The sequence below is a fragment of the Buteo buteo genome, chromosome 19 (genome assembly GCF_964188355.1).
Source record: "Buteo buteo chromosome 19, bButBut1.hap1.1, whole genome shotgun sequence".
NCBI classification, from domain to species: Eukaryota; Metazoa; Chordata; class Aves; order Accipitriformes; family Accipitridae; genus Buteo; species Buteo buteo.
Genome location: NC_134189.1, coordinates 23,298,037 through 23,317,418, shown reverse-complemented (window position 1 = coordinate 23,317,418; position 19,382 = coordinate 23,298,037). Strand labels below are relative to the sequence as shown.

Below are 19,382 nucleotides of genomic sequence, written 5' to 3'. Positions count from 1 at the left end.
GAGCTTAAGGCAACTGTAGAGGTGGAAGGTGAATTAGATTACTGCCAGGTGGTGCTGTTTTGTTTTCTCTCCTCATTGGGGATATTACTCTCTACTGTAGTGATCGCTTCTGCAATGGGCAAGTTAGGAAAAAGTTCTGATCTTTGTGTTCCTGCACCGCTTCTGTCGTAGTAAGAGCTGAGCAGATAGTTCAACATGAATCAGATTTTTATCTGCAGGTTTGGTAGGTAAGTCAAAAGAAAAAAGAGAAAAACAGGCAGGAAAAATTAGAACTGTTTCTCAACACAATGACAGCTACAAAATGAAAGGAAATAATATTTTATGCCATTTGAAATGTTTTCATTTAAAGTGTTTTGTGTTTAGACCTTTTTCTTCAGACCAGTATTTGAATGAAAAGTATTAGCATGAAGCAAAACCTCATAATTCACCTACATTTCATTTAAAATTAATGAAACATTTCTTTAAAAAGTAAAAATTAGATGGTTTACTAGTTCTAACATTTTATTACCATTTTCTTATAAAACATATTTGTGAATTTCATTTCATATCTCCAGGATTTTCTCCAAATGATTATTTTTGAGTATGTTTACTAGTTCTCCATTAGAACAAAATATGCCCAATTTTCATCTTCAACCTTTAATACAGCTCCGATTCTTGTTCTGGTTCTTTTGCAATAAAACTTTTTCATGAGACAACCTTCCTCTGTATACAGGAATTCAATAAACTATTGCTGGGTCATTAAAATGAATTGTTAAATTTCCTTAAACCTGTGTTGTGAATCTGGGCCCCTAGGCCCATTGAAATAATTGCAATAGTCTGATCTTTTACGTTTAGGTAGTCTCTTTCATCTGAGGATCTCAAGATGTTTTACCTAAAATAATGAATGCACATTGGAATTCTTGCCAAAGGCTAAAATGAAAGAGAAAAATGTACCCTCTCCTCCTTTCCTGCTCTGGCTATGAAAATTTGCTATTTTTTATTGTTATTTTATTGATTTTTTTTCATTGTGAGGTGGATTTTTTTTTGAAACCAGATTACCACAGCCCTGTGAAATTCAGATTCTTCTTGTGGGAACTTGACCTTAAGTAGCAGGGCTGACTTTCCTCATCTCATGGGTCAAAGCCAGCCCATGAAAGATGCCAGGATACCAACTGATTTCTGGGACAGAAATGTGAAGTGAAGCCCTACTAACCCTGTTTAGTAGGTCAGTCTTAAAAGAACAATAACAAGGGAAATATATATTTTTATACATTTTTTTTTTTTTAATTTGTGGCAACAGTTGAGCAAACACAACTGGAGAGTAAGTTGCCACTTCTGCTGTGCAGAGGGGAAGCTGTTTCAGCCAGTAAAGCCCATTTACTTGACTGCACATACATGTAGGCCCTTCAGTCCAAGCTGTCTGAACCTGTTGCCAGAAAAAAGACCTTGCTGAATACCTGCGTTTGAACCAAACTGCCTGAGTTTCACCAGTACTGCATGAATAATAGGCAGAGCTTTAATCAGAGAGGACGTGCGCATCTTCAGGAATTGTGCCAGTTCAGAGTTCTGCATCCATTTTCTTCATTATGTCCCTGTTAGAGAGTTTTGAATTCTCACCTTTTAATTTGCTTATCCTCGTATTATTGTGTTGCTCTAAGAAATAACCACACAATGCCAAGTCATGGAACAAACGCAACATACCAGTCAAAGCTTCTGTTTGAATGTCAGTATCAAACTTGAACTAATCTATCTGTACGTTTCTTTGCAGATTATGCTGACATTTTCAGCAGTGTTTGGTGTGATTGTGTACCGAATTACTACAGCAGCAGCTTTGTCATTCAGCACAAATGAGACAACCAGGTCAAATGTTCGAGTGACTGTGACCGCAACTGCTGTCATCATTAACCTCGTCGTGATACTTATACTTGATGAAATTTATGGAGCTGTTGCCAAATGGCTGACAGAAATTGGTAAAACTACCTCACCACATTCCTCATTAGTACATTACATGTATTGACACGAGAGTATGCAAGGAGGTTCTAATAGGAATATTTCCCACTGAAGAGTGCCAGTGAAAATATTCAGGCCTATGGGGTAAGATGCTCAGACATGCCTCTGTGAACTAGGGGTCTAAGCCACAACATGCAGTGTTGCCACTAATAGGACTAATTAGCCTGGCTACAATGCCATGTTAATGCAGCTGTGCTATTTCCAGGATCTCAGCTGGTATTTCTGCATCGCGCTGGCTCTGTGCCAAGATCCACTTATCTAGAGCTGGTTGAGAATTTTGACCGGGTATGTATTTTGATATATATCTTTACCTCTAGGAGCTTGGTTTACCGAAAGTCATTGGTTTGTTTCAAAGATGTTGCCGGCTCTCGCAAAGCTACACTGGCAAATCCTTACCAGGTTATTTTGCTGATGTGATTTTTACCAGGTCCTTACCACTTAAAGGATTTTTTTGCCATATGGGCATGTCTGGGCTGGATTTTTTTATAATAATACCTATTTCAGTTAGGGGGTGGATTTTTTTTTTTTAATGTGTTATTGTTACAAGCCTGCCAATGTATTAAGCCTTTTAAAGGCGAGTCAGTCCTTCGACTACTATATGGGTTTATGAATAAGGGTTTAGGCTGAGGTTTTGTTTTGTTATATAAATTAGGGCAAAGATGTTTGCAGATAGGGCCCTAACATGAGATTCTTATAGCCATCATAAAGTATTGTTTCCCACGTTTTTATACATCACTTCTAATTCTAGATTCTAGAAACACTGAAAATCAATCAGCAACCACAGATGCCCTTAACTGTAGCAAGTGCTCTACCTGTCCATTTTGGACATCTAAACTTAGGCATCTAAATTAGAAACTTTTTGATAATTGGAGCCTGACTTAATGATTAGAAATTGCAGATTCCCTCCCTGTAAAACCTACAGTGATGTGAAGCTGGCTGGAACTAGCAGACTTCAGATTGAAACCTTAGGAACTCTTAAGACTTTTGCTTCTTGTTCTTGCTTTCTCAAGATGCTTTCAAAGTCACAAGTGAAAACATCTATTTTAGTCTTATTTTCTGAAGAATGCCATAAACTGAAGTTTTGTAGTTGTCATAATAGACATCCAATCCTGAATTTATGAAATAATGGTCCTGTTGTTTTACCAGTAAGAATAGCCTGACAGTTTAGATTGAATTTGTAAGGTATTTGAAAGAAATGAAGACAAAGCAATTCATTTTCACAAATGCCACCAAATGGGGTTAATTTGTTTGTTTCTGTTTGGACCCAGCTTTTGGTAGAATGTAGCATGGTTACACAAATGAACTCTGTTCTAGTGGCTTAAGGAATCTCAGGCTTACTGTCCAAAAATTACTTACTGACCAAAATTGTACCCAGATTTTCAGCTTTCATATAACTGACAAGCTGCTAACTGTGTGTGACCTGATGAATTCTGTCCACTGCACCCACAGCTGTTAAGGCATCACAATCTGTGTGGAAAGCGTAGGAAGAGATGAAGGTGAGGCTTCTCCTCTCTGGCAGTTTCTAGGCCAAAGATTGGAAATGCAAACCACTGTCGTTGCCTCTCTGGTGGATGCACAGAAGGAAAATCTCTCCCTTTAAAATGTGCAGCACTCCGAATTGTGGAAGAAACAACAATTTCTTACTTGCTGATTATTGTCCCCCGTCACTTTGGATTTAATTCTTACCCTTCTATCTTTATTTAGTCAGCTTTCCTAATTAACCATCAGATGTTTTGTTTAAGAAGGATCCAGTCTGAGTAATCTCTAGTGCTACAAATTACATGTGTTAGAAAGTTCATTCAGGCAACTTTTTCTTGTGCTAGGCTTAGATGCCAACTGTAATCAAAATGTTAAAAAAAAAATTACAACTCATTCGTGCTGATAAATGCTCCTTACCTTGTGAACCTTCATTTTGCTGAGCAGAGCAAAACATACCTAATTCTTTTTTTCACACTGCAGTCAATTGACAAGCTGAGGAACACACTTGTTGGACTGGAGGAACAGCTCTTGATGGCATAGGTTTCTATTCCAACCCCAAGAGCACTTGAATCTTTGCTCAAGTGAAAAATTACATCTGTAAGCCCAAGAATAGTACCATTGATAGCAATTGTACTCTTTGTAGGATCAAAGTAATGCATCTGCCTCAATACCTGCTGAATCAGTGCTTGGGTGAAAAAAAGTAGTAGTAATGTTGTAATCAATATAGAGAGCTCATACAAGATGCACCAGGACTTCATGCACCTCTCGTGGATCCAGAAAAGCAGGGCCCAGCAAAAGTGCAGGTTATATCCTGGTATTCTCCGGCAGAATATGTCTTCTTCAATAATCATGTGGTGTCAGACTTGACTTAGAACTCATTTACTCACTTGTAACTTCCCTTAGGTCAAGGAAGAACCAGTCAAAGGGGGACAAAACCAAAACTACTTGAGTTTGTGCCTTATAAAGGCAGGAATTCCTTCAGTGAGCTAAGGCCCATGCCCCAGATAGCTCATTCTCTATCTGGAAAGTTTCAGCTGCCCAATTTTGGTGTAACATGCTGCACAACCAAACATATATTATGAGTGTATCTTTTTTTTTTTTTAAAGTTTTCTCTGTTACTAATGCATCTATTCTGGCTGGATGCATTTCTTCTGTAGCAGACTCCACTAGCTAGAGGACACATTCTATGCATGCCTCTATTGGTATGGTATAGTGTATCTGAGTGTGGGGAGGGAGTGAAGTGCGGAGAGAGGCTCTGGAACCATATATGGTGTGAAAATTTTCATCCAGAGGCTGAGCTCATCTTTGTGGGAGGTCTCCATAAGGCAAAGGCTAGGATTTTTCTCCCTCAAATTAAAAGCTGCACTGCTGTTACTCGATATTCCTGTTGCCCTGAGCTGTTGTCCTGAGGACCTATCCAGCATATGGGGTCATCTACAAATTGTTCAAATCCTTTGAAGGTTTAATTAAGCTTTTCTATACGTATAGGTGAATGATGGCTTAGGGCTTACCAGGTTGTGTATTGACCTTTTATGAAAATATGGTCGAAAGGATCACAAATGAAGCTGGGCAGTGGGGACTAATTACAGCTTTGCTATTTCTTTAGTGCTCAAATAAACACCATGCTGCTTTTTTAAGAAAAAAAACCCAAAGCAACCAAAACACTCAAACTGTGCCCCAAAACAAAACTATACAAGTACAGCTGTATTTTTAATGAAGTTCTTAAAGCCGGAGCTCTGAATCTACCTTATTATTTTGCACCTCCGCTGTGCTACAGAAATTCAGTCAAGAACATACCACAATAAAATTACCTGCTCTCACATTAGTTAACAGCTCAGGATGAGCATGGCAATACAAGAATTTAGCCCATATAGAATCTTTAAAGGAGGATCCTACTGTCAATTTGAAAAGCCTCTGCATTATACCTATGTGTTCTGTTACTGGAAAATTTCCATAGACATTGGAAATAAACCTGAGAACAGTCATAAATACTGTAAATGTTTAAGACACATTTTTACAAGTTATCTAAAGAAGTCTAGAAATGTAGAATATGTATAGTGAATGGAGAAACATTAGCAAAAATGTGCATTTATTTTGCATGACAATTAACAACTCACTTAATGCCTTATTCAGAAAGGTGCTTAGTCCTGTGTTTAGCGTTAAGCACATTAACAATCTCATTACAGAAAAAAAGGCTTGTGCACACAAAGTTAAGAAGGCTTTTAAGGTGTTTTTTCTGGATGAAAATCTTTGTAGGTTGCTTTCATCATTCATGAATTGAGAATTTAATGCTCTGTTATTTCGATTGTGTAACTGATATAGTTACGTATGTCGATATGCATATGCTTATATACATTAAAGCTATTTATACTGCTTTAGCTTTATGGAATTGAATTTCAAGAGCTAATTACTTTTTTGTTCAAACTCCAGAGAGCTAGGAGAACCATACAAATACATAATAATTATTTCTATCTATTATTATTATTAATATTAATAATATGTCCATTATGTTAATAAAATATATTTAATGATAGTATACAGTTAATAATATAATAGATGTCAGAGTAAGTGGCAGGGGAGGTGTGTGCTAAGACTTCCCAGATGTGGCCTGAAGCAGAGGAAGGTGATGCGGTCTGCCCAGGCCTCTCCGCAAGGCAATGGAAGAGACTGGGAAAGAAGGGATGTGTTGTCAGGTCCAGACCAAGTGTCGGGATCTGTTGGGTTTTCTGCCACCAGGATATTGGATAGACAGCATGAGCAACTTGAGATAAGCTCTCAGAGGCCTGTCAGAGAATCAAGTTCATTATGTTGTCATTATTAATGTTTCTGTCAAAGAATCTTCAGTTTCCATCTGGAAATTTGGAAGGACTCTCTGGAAATCAGGAGTCAGTGACAGAGCTAGTGTGCATTGGTACAAATTAAAAGTACAAAAGAAAAAGCAATATGAGCTTGAAATTTGTGGTTTGGTGTTGTATTTGTAGATATCAGGGATGTTTACATATTTACTAATTGATTTCTCTGGTTTAATTTTTTTTTCCCCCAGAGGTACCAAAAACAGAGAAAACCTTTGAGGAGAGACTGATTTTGAAAGCATTCCTACTGAAGTTTGTGAATTCTTATGCACCAATATTTTATGTTGCCTTTTTTAAAGGGAGGTAGGATAAATGTCCTTTAAATATAGATATTTATGTATATAGATATTGATATGTGTATATACGTACATATATATTAGTGGACCTGTGTTTAAAAATGGGCACAAAGGGCTACCTTACTAAGTCTGGGACTGTCCACCTTCACCAACTATGAAAAAAATCGTAAATAAGCTTGTCTAAAGCTTGATTTTGCATGGCAGGGGATGACGCTGAGCACTGTCTTGTCTCTCTTCTAAGTAGAGCATTGCTCTGAAATGCAACCATTTTAGTTTTCTTTCTAAATAAGAATAATCCACATCTCAGAAAATAATTCCTTTTAGTTAAAAAAGGGTGTTGCATTTATGAGTGAATGGTATTGCTTACAGGTCTTCACTTTCTACATTTTAGCAAATTTTTCTTGAAGCACCATTCAGCAAAGAAAGGTTTTCCTGTTTCATTTAAAATTATGGAACTACTTTCCCTATTACTTTCTCAACATTTTGCACTATTCGCCCATATCAACTTAAATTAAGAAATAGTTATAGTCAACTGGAAGTTGCATGTTTTGGCAAATGAACTGATTGACCAAAAAGCTAATTCAGCTGTCCTGCTAAATAAGTGTGACTTCCTATGGGTTCAGGTTTGTTGTCTTTCGGGACCCAGTTATCCACAGTATAACACATGCTTTTGAATGGGAAGCTTAAAATGATTGTTTGTTAAAACTTTGGCAAAAATGTTTAAAACATCCTCTAGATTCTGTTTCATACCATTTTTCTGTTCCTTTTGGGGGCTATAAAGTTTGTTAATCTATACTCTTCACTAATCCTATTCAGTATCATTGATTTAAGAATTAATGATACATTTTACCAGCAGTTATAAATATTGTAAGAGAGTAATGAAAAATATCACCAATTTATTTCTTTTTAAACTATATTTTTGTGTTGTATGGCTATAATAAAGTCAGTCTCACTGTTTCTCCCCATGTAGTCAGAAGAGTCTTGACTGTGTATAGATGTGCAAATAACTCCATTCAAGGCATTACTCAGATGCAAGAGAATGTGGGTTAGGATATGTGTTCCCAGTTTTGTTTGTGATCTCTAATCAAGAGAGGGATATTATTTGTTATTTTTTAGCACAGAAAATTATTTTACTGAAATTACTTCATCAAGATGTAGTCAGAAAACATTTGTAGAGGCCTATTACTTTGAAATAATTTTAAATAATCGAAGTTGAATAGGTGTTGAGTCTTTTAAAGCTAGTCTTTCAGCTAGTTCTGAAATATTCTGGCTAAAATGAATGAACAGTTATGTTGTTAAAGTTAACTTTTTTCCTATTTTTACTTCATTTCTTATATTGTTATTGCTTTCAGATTTGTTGGCCGTCCTGGTCATTATGTATATGTGTTTGATGGTTATCGAATGGAAGAGGTAAGTACATATGAAATTCAAACAAAGAAATCCTTAACAAAAAGAGATATGTGTGCAGTGTATTTCAGTGGAGTCTAGACAGTAAGGGAAAAGTAGAAAACATGTTAAAACAAGATGTTAAATCTTCAACATACATAGACAAAACCCTAATTTTCCCTCTGAAGCACCTGTATGTTCTTTCTTTCTTCAGTTTTGCGTCCTTCATGGTGTTTTGTAGGTGAAACTTCACCATTTTTATGCCTTGCAATGGGGCACTAAGGCACAAACATTACATGGTTTTCCTGACACCCTTGGGAAACCTATGGCAGAGCTGGAACTTGAAACTGGCTTCTCATTCTGTAGACCACTAGAAGCCCAGCAATTTCAATAGCCTAAAAAGCTATAGCCATTTTGTGCTAAACCTGTAAACATATTTTTTTCCCAAAATTCCTTTTAACTGCTGCGGGTATTCCCTTGAAAATCGATAGATGTACTCAAGGTTTTACAATAAAGCTTACACATAAGTCTTTGCAAGATTGAAGACTTTCTTTCCCCTTGGGAGACATCAGGTTGGAAGAGTATTGGTGATACTGCATTATGTTTATTACATTGATTATATAGTAAATATTTTAAAAGGAAATATAGTAGCCCCAGGGCACAGTAAGTTATTTCAGAGCTCTGCATATTTTCCATAATGCAGTTTTATGAGTGGAGATGAAATACCTTGTTAAGCATAGAATTGCAATGATCGACGAGCTCCGTGCTCCTGTGCATATTGGTGGCAGGGACGATGGGCACATATAGACATTGGTAGCTCTCCCAGGTGGGTACTTTTAAATTAATTCTCTCAATCCCTTCACACTCCATGGTTTTGTTTAATTACAGTGTGCTCCAGGAGGCTGTTTGATGGAACTCTGTATTCAGCTGAGCATCATTATGCTTGGAAAACAACTGATTCAAAACAATCTGTTTGAAATTGGAATCCCGTATGTATCCCAGCCTTCTCCATTACCATGCATTATTCCTCTGACACAGTAAATTAGAGCCTTGATCCTTATTCAGCTGAATGGGACTTTTGCCACTGCCTTCACTGGGTTCTAATTGAATGTGATGATAAATCACATTTTTGGTTGTGATGAAATGATCTGGCTGTATTTTATGTTGAATAATTGGCTATATCTGCAGTAAATGGCTTAAAGAAAGTGATTGAATATATTAAATAATTGATCTAAATTAATTTTAGAAACCTGGGAAAACAGGCAAGGTATGATAGATCTCTTGGGAAGTTTTAGAGAAGCTTTCAGGGTAGCAGTATCGAATACAAATTAGTATAAAGTGGAGGAGAGATGGCGTGGAGAAAAGCAATGGCTCATAAAAGATGTTAAAATGTATTACTTGATCTATGACTATTTTACGGGTTTACAGATGAAGTCCACACATTTCTCAGGTGCCTGCATGTCAGTATGTCACTGTGTGATGCAGGAGCTGGGGTATGGGAGAGATGCTGACACGCTGCTCAGCGGCTGTCTGCCACGGGATGCTTAGTGCACAGCACCTTCTGCTCCAAATACAGCAAGAAATCTCTCTTGGTCTGTCTCCAGTGTCAAGGGGACCTTCAGGCACTGAAAATCCACAGAGAATGTCCTGCTCCTGTCTCTTGGGAAGTTTGCTCTTGTTTCTGTTAACTGAATCATCCTTGTTGGTGGCAGGGATCTGTGAAATGTTGTATGGGACGAAGAGTCTGGCTTAGGGGCAAGTCTCAGCTCCACTGAAGTTAGTCAGAATCTTTCGACTGTGGTGTCAGTAGCTTTTGGATCACATCCCTAAGAAAGGCCTTGAAGATGCTAGCTAGAAACTAAGATGAGTGATGCTTAAAGATTACGAAATATTTTTTAAATAAGCCCTTTCCCTTCCTTTTCCTAGCAAGAACTTTTTTTGGAAGTAATTTAAATAGGGAGAAAAAAAAATTCCCAAACAAATCAAATGTGGATTATGGATGGTTTCATTATTCTTGTGTCAAAGTTCAATAGGGAGGCCTGTTTTCTGTCTATATCTCATTGAGTTTACAGTTTATTTTCAGAAAAGGGTGGTAAATCATTCCCAAAATATCTGACATGTTGAAGGGTTAAAGCTTTCTCAGTGTAAACCTGGTGTGATTTTTTTTTTCCCATCTTCCAAAAACTTAATGCTACTGAACTTTTTTAATGGGGATTTTATGATTTTAGAAATACTGTATTTATTTTTTTTGACTCATGAAAGCAGAGGCTGATCCAGTCCAAACAGAAAATTCCTGTCAAATTATTTCTCAATTCCCTCACTACAACTCTTGGTGCAAGAATGTGACAATTTCATCCCATTTTTCTCCCTCATTTCTGCTCCCCTGCCCTTCTGCCAACAACCTATGGTGGCCTCAATTTTTAAAACTGAATAACTGTTTAAAAACAAACATACTTTCATCCTCTCCTTCCCAGAGAAATATCTCATTTCTGTCACAATGCTATCTTGTCATCCTGAAATAAGCACATCTGGTTTTCCTTTGCTTGTCTGCATTCTCAAGAAAATCACGTGTATATCTGTAGGGCTCGGCCCTTCTCACCAGACCTGTTTGCACCAGGAGAAGCCCAGTGCTTTACTGAACACTTAAGTTAATTAAATCAGAGTTAGCCGTCTAGTTCTGCATGGACCACTCTGCTGGTTTGAACTGGATCCTTAACGGTACCGTATTCTACCCCATCTGCCCCACAAACACAGGCACACAGACACCCTCTGAGCGCCGATCAATCAGATTTTCAGAGGGCTGTGCCTAGGTCTGCTGGACACGTATAAATCCAGACCAAAAGGGATTCCAAACTTGCCTGTGTTGCACAAGTAGTAGTTCCGGCATGTCTGTGTCTCACGCGTGATCTACTACGTCTATACATGCTGTTGTTAGGAGTTGTGACGGATGTATAGATAAACATACCCTCACCCTCTGCCCTCCTGCCTTCCCATCTGGCTTCCTACTGTATCTTGGTTTTCCTTGGTAATCTCTTACAGTCAGCTCATCTCTGTTAGAACATCCTTTTTCTACCGATAAGTTTTATATTTTCCTTCCCAGCATATTCCCGTCTTCATCAGGCCCTCGTTCTGTTTTCTGGTGTCTACTTTTGCACAGGCTACACCCTGTGATGAACAGTCCTCCTGTGGCAGAAAGGCAGATCAGTCTTTTCTATCTCCACTCTCAGCAGCTGCATTTTTTTTTACCCCTTGCCTTGTGCCTCTTTGGAGGGAATGAGAGTCGGAGTGAATAACACAGATTCTTCCACTGTCTCCCTGTATTTTCACTGAGGGCAGAGTACAAGTGCTGCAATCAACCTCACCCGACTGGAGAGGCAGAAGGAACTATCATAAATGGTGATTTGTTCTTCAGAATCTGGAACTGTCCTCTATATGTCTGTAACATGGAATTATCTCTCTGCTAAGTTATATGATGACCCAGATCAAAAGGGTTTTATTCCTTATTGAAATCTCAGAATTTCAGGATTATTTTCAGAAAACCTTTTGATTTCACTCACTGTAAAACCCAGGGCATTTTAATTGCTTTGCAGAAGATCACAAAGCAATATTCCCATTTGCTGTCTCGTTCCCACAAAAAAAAATCCTACTAAGTAGATGACAGATGGAGTTTACAAGCAACAGCCATCCATTATGTCTCTAGAGCCCCAAATGTTGCAGCAATTGGGAACCATCATTTGATGTCTTCATTCTGGCTTGTCCACGGTCAGTGCTGGCTGAGGAGTTATGAGGTCAAGCTTCAGATGGCAGCCCTGTATTGTTTGGGGTCATTAGGACACATCCTTGCTTTTTCCCCTCAATGTTTCTGGAGAAACTGCTGCACATCTACGACAGATTTGACTTGCTGGTCTTCTAAATCTTTCTGTGAATTCTTTTTCAATTTCTGCACCTAAGAATATCAAAACAGCTAGGTAAATGCAATAACTATTGAATTATGGAAAACTAAGCCTTCTTGAATTGAAATGTGTGTTCTGTGGGGATGGAATTCACAAGTTTAACAGATGTAAATATGCCACAGTTCACTCAAATGTGTCACATACCATAATTCTTTTGCTGTTGCCACAGAAATTGACCCTAAGAGGCAGCAGAGCTTGAGAGCCTTAATCTATAGTTCCTTTAAGACTCCTTTTCTTCAGTTCTGTTTTTCTGAACTTATTGAAAAAAGGCGGTGTGGTTATTTTATTGCTCTCTGTCTTTGACCTTGGTGATAAACCCTTAGGGTGAAAACCTGGCCCTGTCGTAGTCAACGGATTGACCTTAGTGGGGCCATGATTTTGGCCTTTTTATTCAAAATCAGTTTCCATCACTTACTCCAAAATGCACTTAACTGTGCTGGATAAGAATATCAAGAATTAATAAAATCAATTTAAAAACACACTTCCATAGCTATTTTTATCTTTAATAGCTATTATTATATTTAATAAATTATTCTTAATTAATGGGATTTTTTTCTTTTTTTTTTTTCTTTCCTGTTTTTGGTTGTTGCTTTCTTCTGTTTGAAATCAATAAATCCCAAACACAACTGAAACTCCTGTAGAATCCAGGAGGTCTGACGGTGCCAAGGAAGCATGACTATACCATAAATTTGTGGAACAGAATAAGATTAAAGTCCTTTTGTTCTCCCCCTGCCTCCTCCTTGTACCTGCTCGCTACCTGTGAATATGAGAAGGTCTCTCCTTATATGAGCAGACTGTAGGAATACAACTGAAGAAAAGCCTGGACCTTCTGTGCTCCTTCCCCAAAGCAACAAATAAAATTACAGGCAAGGAAGGACACGAGAGTGAGTTGCTGCAATTCCTTTTCTCTAGACACAAGTGCTCCAGCTACTCAACCTAATAGTCTTTTCTGTCTAGCTTTGCCCCTGTACCCTTTTCTGTCAGGCTACAAAGGAAAAAGCATCAACAGTAAGGATAGCCTTAAAAGCCACCTGATATAAATAATCATTCATCCCTGGCATCTGGATTCTAGGGGTTTTCTGTCTTTTCAAGTAGAGTCTCTGCATCTCTCTTCCAGCAAGTATTGTCTTGCAATACTTCAAATCCAGTTCTTGGCGACTGTCACAGGTGATCAGCCTTTGCAGTACCTAAGGGCATTTGTTAACTGAGAGTCTTGAGAAATTGGTAAACTGATCCTCAGTTCCAGTCTTTCTGGCAAGCTCTGGTGGAGATGTATTGTGAGGACCACGCAGCCACCGAAGACACAAAGACTTGCGCCAAGAAAATACTTTTCCTGCATCTGTCCTATTTCAACCTGGCCCCCAGCTGCCCTGCCTCTCCAGCCTCTATACGTTCCGCTCTGTCTCACTCCACAAATCTCTCATTTTTTCCCAAGTCATCATCATGTCTCCCCCTAGATCCCCCAAATCATGTTACTCCTTTTTATTGTATACATAGAGCAACTGTTGAGTCACCTGTCTTTTTTTTTTTAAAGGAGGCTTCCTGTAAGTGCACCATGTGCTTGCAGCTCAGCCAGGATCAGTTTGGTTTTGATTTCTCCTTTCCCTCATATTTTTTCTCAAAAGCTTGTGGGTTCTTCAGGGGTGGGGCATTTTCCTGTATTGATTTTATGCTCTCTTCAGATGCTGATTACCTTGCATAATGTGATGCTTATTTGTATATTAGGAATTACAAACAGCATAATTAAACCATGTTCCCATCTCCTATCTAACACAACAGTCTAGTGCCAATCCCTCGTGAGAAACTGCAGCATCATTTTTAACTGCTCTAGACATAGCCTTTGACAAAAACCTGTTCTTCATTTTCTTTCTCCCTGATCCTACATTCATCCTCCTTTCATATTATTCAGTCTCCTTAAGAATATATCTTGCTTTTTGATATTCACCAGCAAAAGGACCAGAAATAATGGATGTTCTACAGTTTTCACTGTTTGGCCAGATTCATATGGCTACTAGAGGGGTCATGAAACTTTGGTGCATGTGCCTTTTCAGCACAAAGCTGCTCGGAGACTCAATGAGTTTGCTCCTGAATTAGCAAACTTACCTCTTTCTCACTAGTGGGGCTGCCTGGCATGCAGAAATCAGAAGCTAAAATAGCTCTTGATTATCATCGTCTGTCAACTTTGTTAAAAATGTTGAGCTGAGTAATTAAAAAACAGGTTTCACACAAGTGCATTTAAAAACCTTGCTCAGTTTTAATAACACAATCATATGTGCAGCTATAGAGCTCTGCAAAACTCATTTTCATTGCCCTACTGCTGTATAGTGGGAGAATAACACTGTGCAAATCCCTGTTCTCTGTTCCTTTAACTTTCTGACACATTACTGTTTGGTCTCAAACTTCACATGCTTGGATATGACACAAAGGTACATTTTTTGTGGAAAATTTGAAAGAATTAGTTTGGCTTGCTTTCAGTTAGTTGATCCTTTAAAAAAATTACATAAAAATAAAAATAAGAACACTCTTCAAAGTTTAACTCAAATCGGTTAAAGGTGCCACTCCTCATGCCTTGCTTATAGATAGCCAGATGAAAAATTAAAAATTATCCTGAGTAACTGAGCCTTGGATTTAGTGTATTCCCAAATAAACATTAAAAACAATAACTATTGTTTTAGTTACTGGGTTCTCAGGGGAGTTATGTGTATGCATTAAACTCCATAACTCGACTCTGTGGTGCTGTAACTAGAGGATTAGATCACACGTGTACAGACTTCACATCTAAACACACCCAAATTTTATCTCAGCTGCTGCACAGTGACAGCAAGATGCTCTTCAATCTCATCTGCCCACGGAAACGTGAGGGACATTTATAACTCTTTTCATTTTATTGGAACAGAAATCAGCACTGTCTTGAACTTATTGTTCACTGTCCTCTGAGAGTCCCTCACATTAGGAAATTAATTGGGATAAGCTGCAAGAGCATTCTGGGAATTCTTTGGTTGTTTTAAATCCTGCTCCCAGTCTCCTACCCTCTGAATACTACATCACCTCTGTCACAGACAAGTTCCCTTGATTGCCATAAAAGCAGAGAAGGGGAAAGGAAATTTTAGTGTCTTGAAATGGCTGAGTTTGCATGATGTAGGAGGCAAATATCTTTGTGAAGATCCATCTAATTCTTTCTTGAGAAGTGTTTTAAATCTCCCCACTCTTTTATTAAAACTGTGTAAACTGAATTTTCTGGGTAACTAAAGTATTTGGTTAGACCCACTATATCTAGGTATTGCCAAAGTACTGAGGATGTTACCATCAGACTTATGAGCTACGTCTTAGCTGCACCTGGAACAAAAGCTGGAGCGATCTGTTGGTTTTTGCAGCTTTGTGATCCTGGGACTGTCAGGGCCCGATGCAATCTAGATCTGTTTTAAGAACGTCTGCCAATCCCCATTTCCTCTGTAATGGCGTGATGAAATTGAATGGGTCCTGTAAACACTGGTCGGTGGAGAAATTCTGCAGCCACTGTGGTCATTCCCAGGCTGCTGTAGAGCTTTGTGGTGACACAGCGTTCCCGTGTGGCTCCGTGTATGTCCAGGAACAAAGAACCCTGCCCAGCAAAGCCTTTAGTGAGTTGGCCAGCTAGCCTTGCCCTGCTACTTAAGTTAGGGTCTGAGAAAGCGGTTCTGCTTAACTGGAGGTAAAAATGAAAAACCCCTACTATTTCCCCATACACTTCTGTCTCCAGGCCACACACCTCTAGTTCAAAGGATTTATCGCAAGCTGTGGGGGAAAAGTTTGTGGGAGAGCCCTGCTTACACTACTGGCAAAACATCACTGGAATTAGTCTGGATTTTCACTCATATGGCACATATGTGAAGAACTATAAAATAACGTTGTGCGTATTTGTGAAAGATAAATTTCCTCTGCAAAATGAAGACATATAATAAGTATCAATCTTGATGTTTTATGCTAATTCAATGTATTTTGCTTCCTTGATTTTGAAGAAATGCCTCATTCTATTGCATTTTTCCATGAGAATTTCTCAATGTGTAGAATAGCATGAAGTTATTGATGCATATGCATTTAAAGTGTCATCTGTGGGGGGCATTGGGAATACTTTATCCTTCTTTTAGAGATGGATTTGTTTTACTCTGGGATTATACTACTTATGAAATTCATGTATTTGTCAGTGTCAAGAAGTTTGTATCACCTTCTCAGTAAGACAGTGATTGATACTACTATTCTTACTGAGGTCCAAAGAAATACTCACACAAATAATTGGTCACCCATGTGAATAATTTATAGCCTGGCCAGAAGGGATGATGTTATTGTAAAATGTGGTCAAAACGAGAACCTCTGATACAACCTCTTCTGATCTATGGGAGCTGGGAGACATAACTGATCTGTGTTTACTTAAGAAATGGTAGGAAATGGTTTTGCTTTTCTGCTTCAGACGCAGTGAAAACTCACTAGTATAGCTGGTCTTGCAAGATATATACCTTTCAGGTAGCAGAAATATTTCCTGACTGAAATTGGGAATTTCCAAATCTCACTGTAACAGCGATTGGCGGCTAGCTCGGTATTGCACATTTATACACACTGTGGCATACCTGAAGGAAAATTCAGATCCTCTAAAATGCTTATGAGAAATCTCTGAAGGAAGATTATACTGTTGTGCAAGTGCATAAAGCACCCAAGTCCTGATGAAATAAGTTTTTCAGGGTCTATATTGATCTGCATACTTTGCCATATACATGATTGGTAAAGTCTCAGAAAAAAAAATAATTCAGAAATATTTATTTTTCACAGAAGCATTCAATAAATGTTCCAATTTTGATGTTAGCAGTTATAGAATTCTGTAGTTTCCAGTGGCTTAGGAATAAACTTGCAGAGAAGTTCTGGTGAGTTCCAGTACGAGCTGCATTGTGGAGTACTGGAGAGACTTACTGAATGTATCCCAAGTGACACTTTTCTAGCAGTAATTTGTTACTGAATCTGAAGTGACTAAGGTAGGTTTTCTGTTTGTGTATCAGGAATGATACACCTCTCTGAGACCAAATTCTGCCAATCTTGCTGAAACTCTTTCATTAATCTGATTCTCTCTGTTAGTTTGAACCCTGTTTGCATATTAGCTAGAAGCAAGGGAATTGCTTTGCTCTGGTATGAAAGGCCAGTAGTAAAATTAAGACATTGCTTATGCTTAACATTTAATTGGTAGATATTTTATAACATTTAATAGGTACATATTTTATCATTTATATTAGTTGTAGCATCATTTTGGTTAAAGAGTGCTTCCTCTTTAAAGTTCCACAAGCGGCATCTTTTTTTGGTCTATTTAGATAAAATCAGGTATATGTGCTTGTGACAAGAGAACACTGGAACCTGAAGAGCTGCAGGTGTTTTCTGGTGGTCACAGGGCTAGCTTTAAGTCAAAAATATTCATTTTTAGAGTCCTAAATGCCTTTGGACCTATCAGAATCTTGGAGACACTTTTTTTTTTTTTTTTTGGTGCTGCAGATTTATTAGCAGAGGTGCTGATTTCCTTTTGCTTTGAACAACAGACAGTTTTTCTGCTAAAATGTTCGTAAGTCCACCAGGTTTAGGAATCAGTACATTCTTGCACTCTCTTTCTTTGGCAATGTGTCTGGTATTTTGACCTTAAAAATATACTATATTGGAAGTTCCCAAGTTTCATAGTGAGAGAAAAGGGCACCTGGGCTAGATATATGGTATGAAAGTATCACATTACCTTTTGGTGTTTTGTTTCTTTCTTAAGGGAGAGGTGCTCAGTGTGATGTTTTTGAAAGTATTACCCATTATTAATATTATTTAGGTCCACAGTGCTTGAGCTTCAGGAAGATGCCCATTCAACATGTATCTAGAGAGAAACAATTATTAAAAAGGTCTGGGTTCAACTCCATTTTAACAGCATTATGCTGTTCTAAATTTCCTCTTAGCTCAGGAACTGCTGCCCCCAGCAGCCTGTCACCTGGCAATAAGCAGCATCAGAACTTCAAAGGATGGTGCAAACCAAGGCTATGAGGCACCAAAGTAACATGATATACATTTTGTGCTGCTGTGCAAAGACTCAGGCCAAATCTTGTAGGGTTCAATCTGAACTTTTGTTCCTCAGGAAGCTAAAGAAGCTCTTCAGGAAACTGAAGGATGAAAGAACTGAGCCAAAGGAAATGGACACCAACCAATCAAAGGACCCTCAGCAATGGGATCTTGACTACATCTTGGAACCTTTCACTGGGCTGACTCCAGAATACATGGAAATGAGTAAGTTCTCTGAGTTTCCTTTCCCTTTCTGCAATAACCATAGATTTACAGAGGACCAATCACGATATATATGACTGTATGTCATAAATTGGCATGATAAAGGGGGAAAAAACCCCAAACACTTGTAGTTTGCAGAAATTACATGCAAGACAACAGGGCTATGAGACTCCCACATTACCAGCATAACAACAATGATGAGTCCTAGTATCTGTTAATACTTACATTGTGAGAGTCCAGTGTTCCCAGCTGAGAAAAGTGCGTAGAAACCATTGAGCCACAGAATCACAGAATAGCTAAGGTTGGAAGGGACCTCTGGAGATCATCTAGTTCAACCCCCTGCTCAAAGTAGGGTGAGGTAGAGTAGGTTGCTCAGGGACTTGTCCAGTTGTCCTGTTGGGTTTTGAATATTTCCAGGGATGGAGACTCTACAGTCTCTCTGTGCAACCTGTTCCAGTATTTGATCATCCTTACAATTAAAAGTTTTTTATTATGTTTAAATTTCATTTCCTATGTTTCAATTTGTGCCTATTGCCTCTTGTCCTTTCACTGGGCACCCCCGAGAAGAGTCTAGCTCTGTATTCTTTAATCCACCCAAGAGTTATTCGAACACCTTGGTAAGATCCCCTTGAGGCTTCTCTTCTTGTGGTACAACAATCCAAGCTCTCTCAGCTTCTCCTTGTACTTCAGGTCCTCCAATCCCTTAATCATCTTTGTGGCTTTTCACTGGATTCACTTCAGAATGTCCATGTCTTCTACTGGGGAGCATATAACTGGAAAGAGCACTCCAGGTGTGGTCACAGTAGTGCTGAGTAGAGAAGGATGCCCTCTCTTGACCTTCTGGCAATACTCTTCCTAATGCACCCCAGAAGGCTATTGGCCTTCTCTGTAGCTACGGCACATTGCTCATTCATGTTCAACATGCTGTCCATCGGGACACCCAGGCCCTTTTTTGCAAAGTTGCTTCCCAGCTAGTCAGTTCCTCGCTTCTACTGGTGCTCGGGGTTATTCCTCCCCAGGTGCAAGACTTTGCATTTTCCTTTGCTGAACTTTGTGAGATTCCTATTGGACCATTTCTCCAGCATGTTGAGATCTTTCTCAATGGGAGCACCACTATCTGGTACAACTCCTCCTAAAATTAAAATCGCTTATTA

General features: G+C 38.6%; 1 protein-coding gene across 1 annotated transcript in view; it reads left to right on the top strand.

The window, feature by feature from the left end:
- The window catches only part of ANO2 (anoctamin 2), a 195,529-nt gene that overhangs the window by 151,375 nt on the left and 24,772 nt on the right, over positions 1 to 19,382 (top strand). The window contains exons 16-20 of the mRNA XM_075051673.1: positions 1,748 to 1,949; positions 6,512 to 6,623; positions 7,969 to 8,026; positions 8,891 to 8,991; positions 18,083 to 18,231. Of these exons, the coding sequence (XP_074907774.1) occupies positions 1,748 to 1,949; positions 6,512 to 6,623; positions 7,969 to 8,026; positions 8,891 to 8,991; positions 18,083 to 18,231 (622 nt within the window). The remainder of the gene's footprint in view (positions 1 to 1,747; positions 1,950 to 6,511; positions 6,624 to 7,968; positions 8,027 to 8,890; positions 8,992 to 18,082; positions 18,232 to 19,382) is intronic.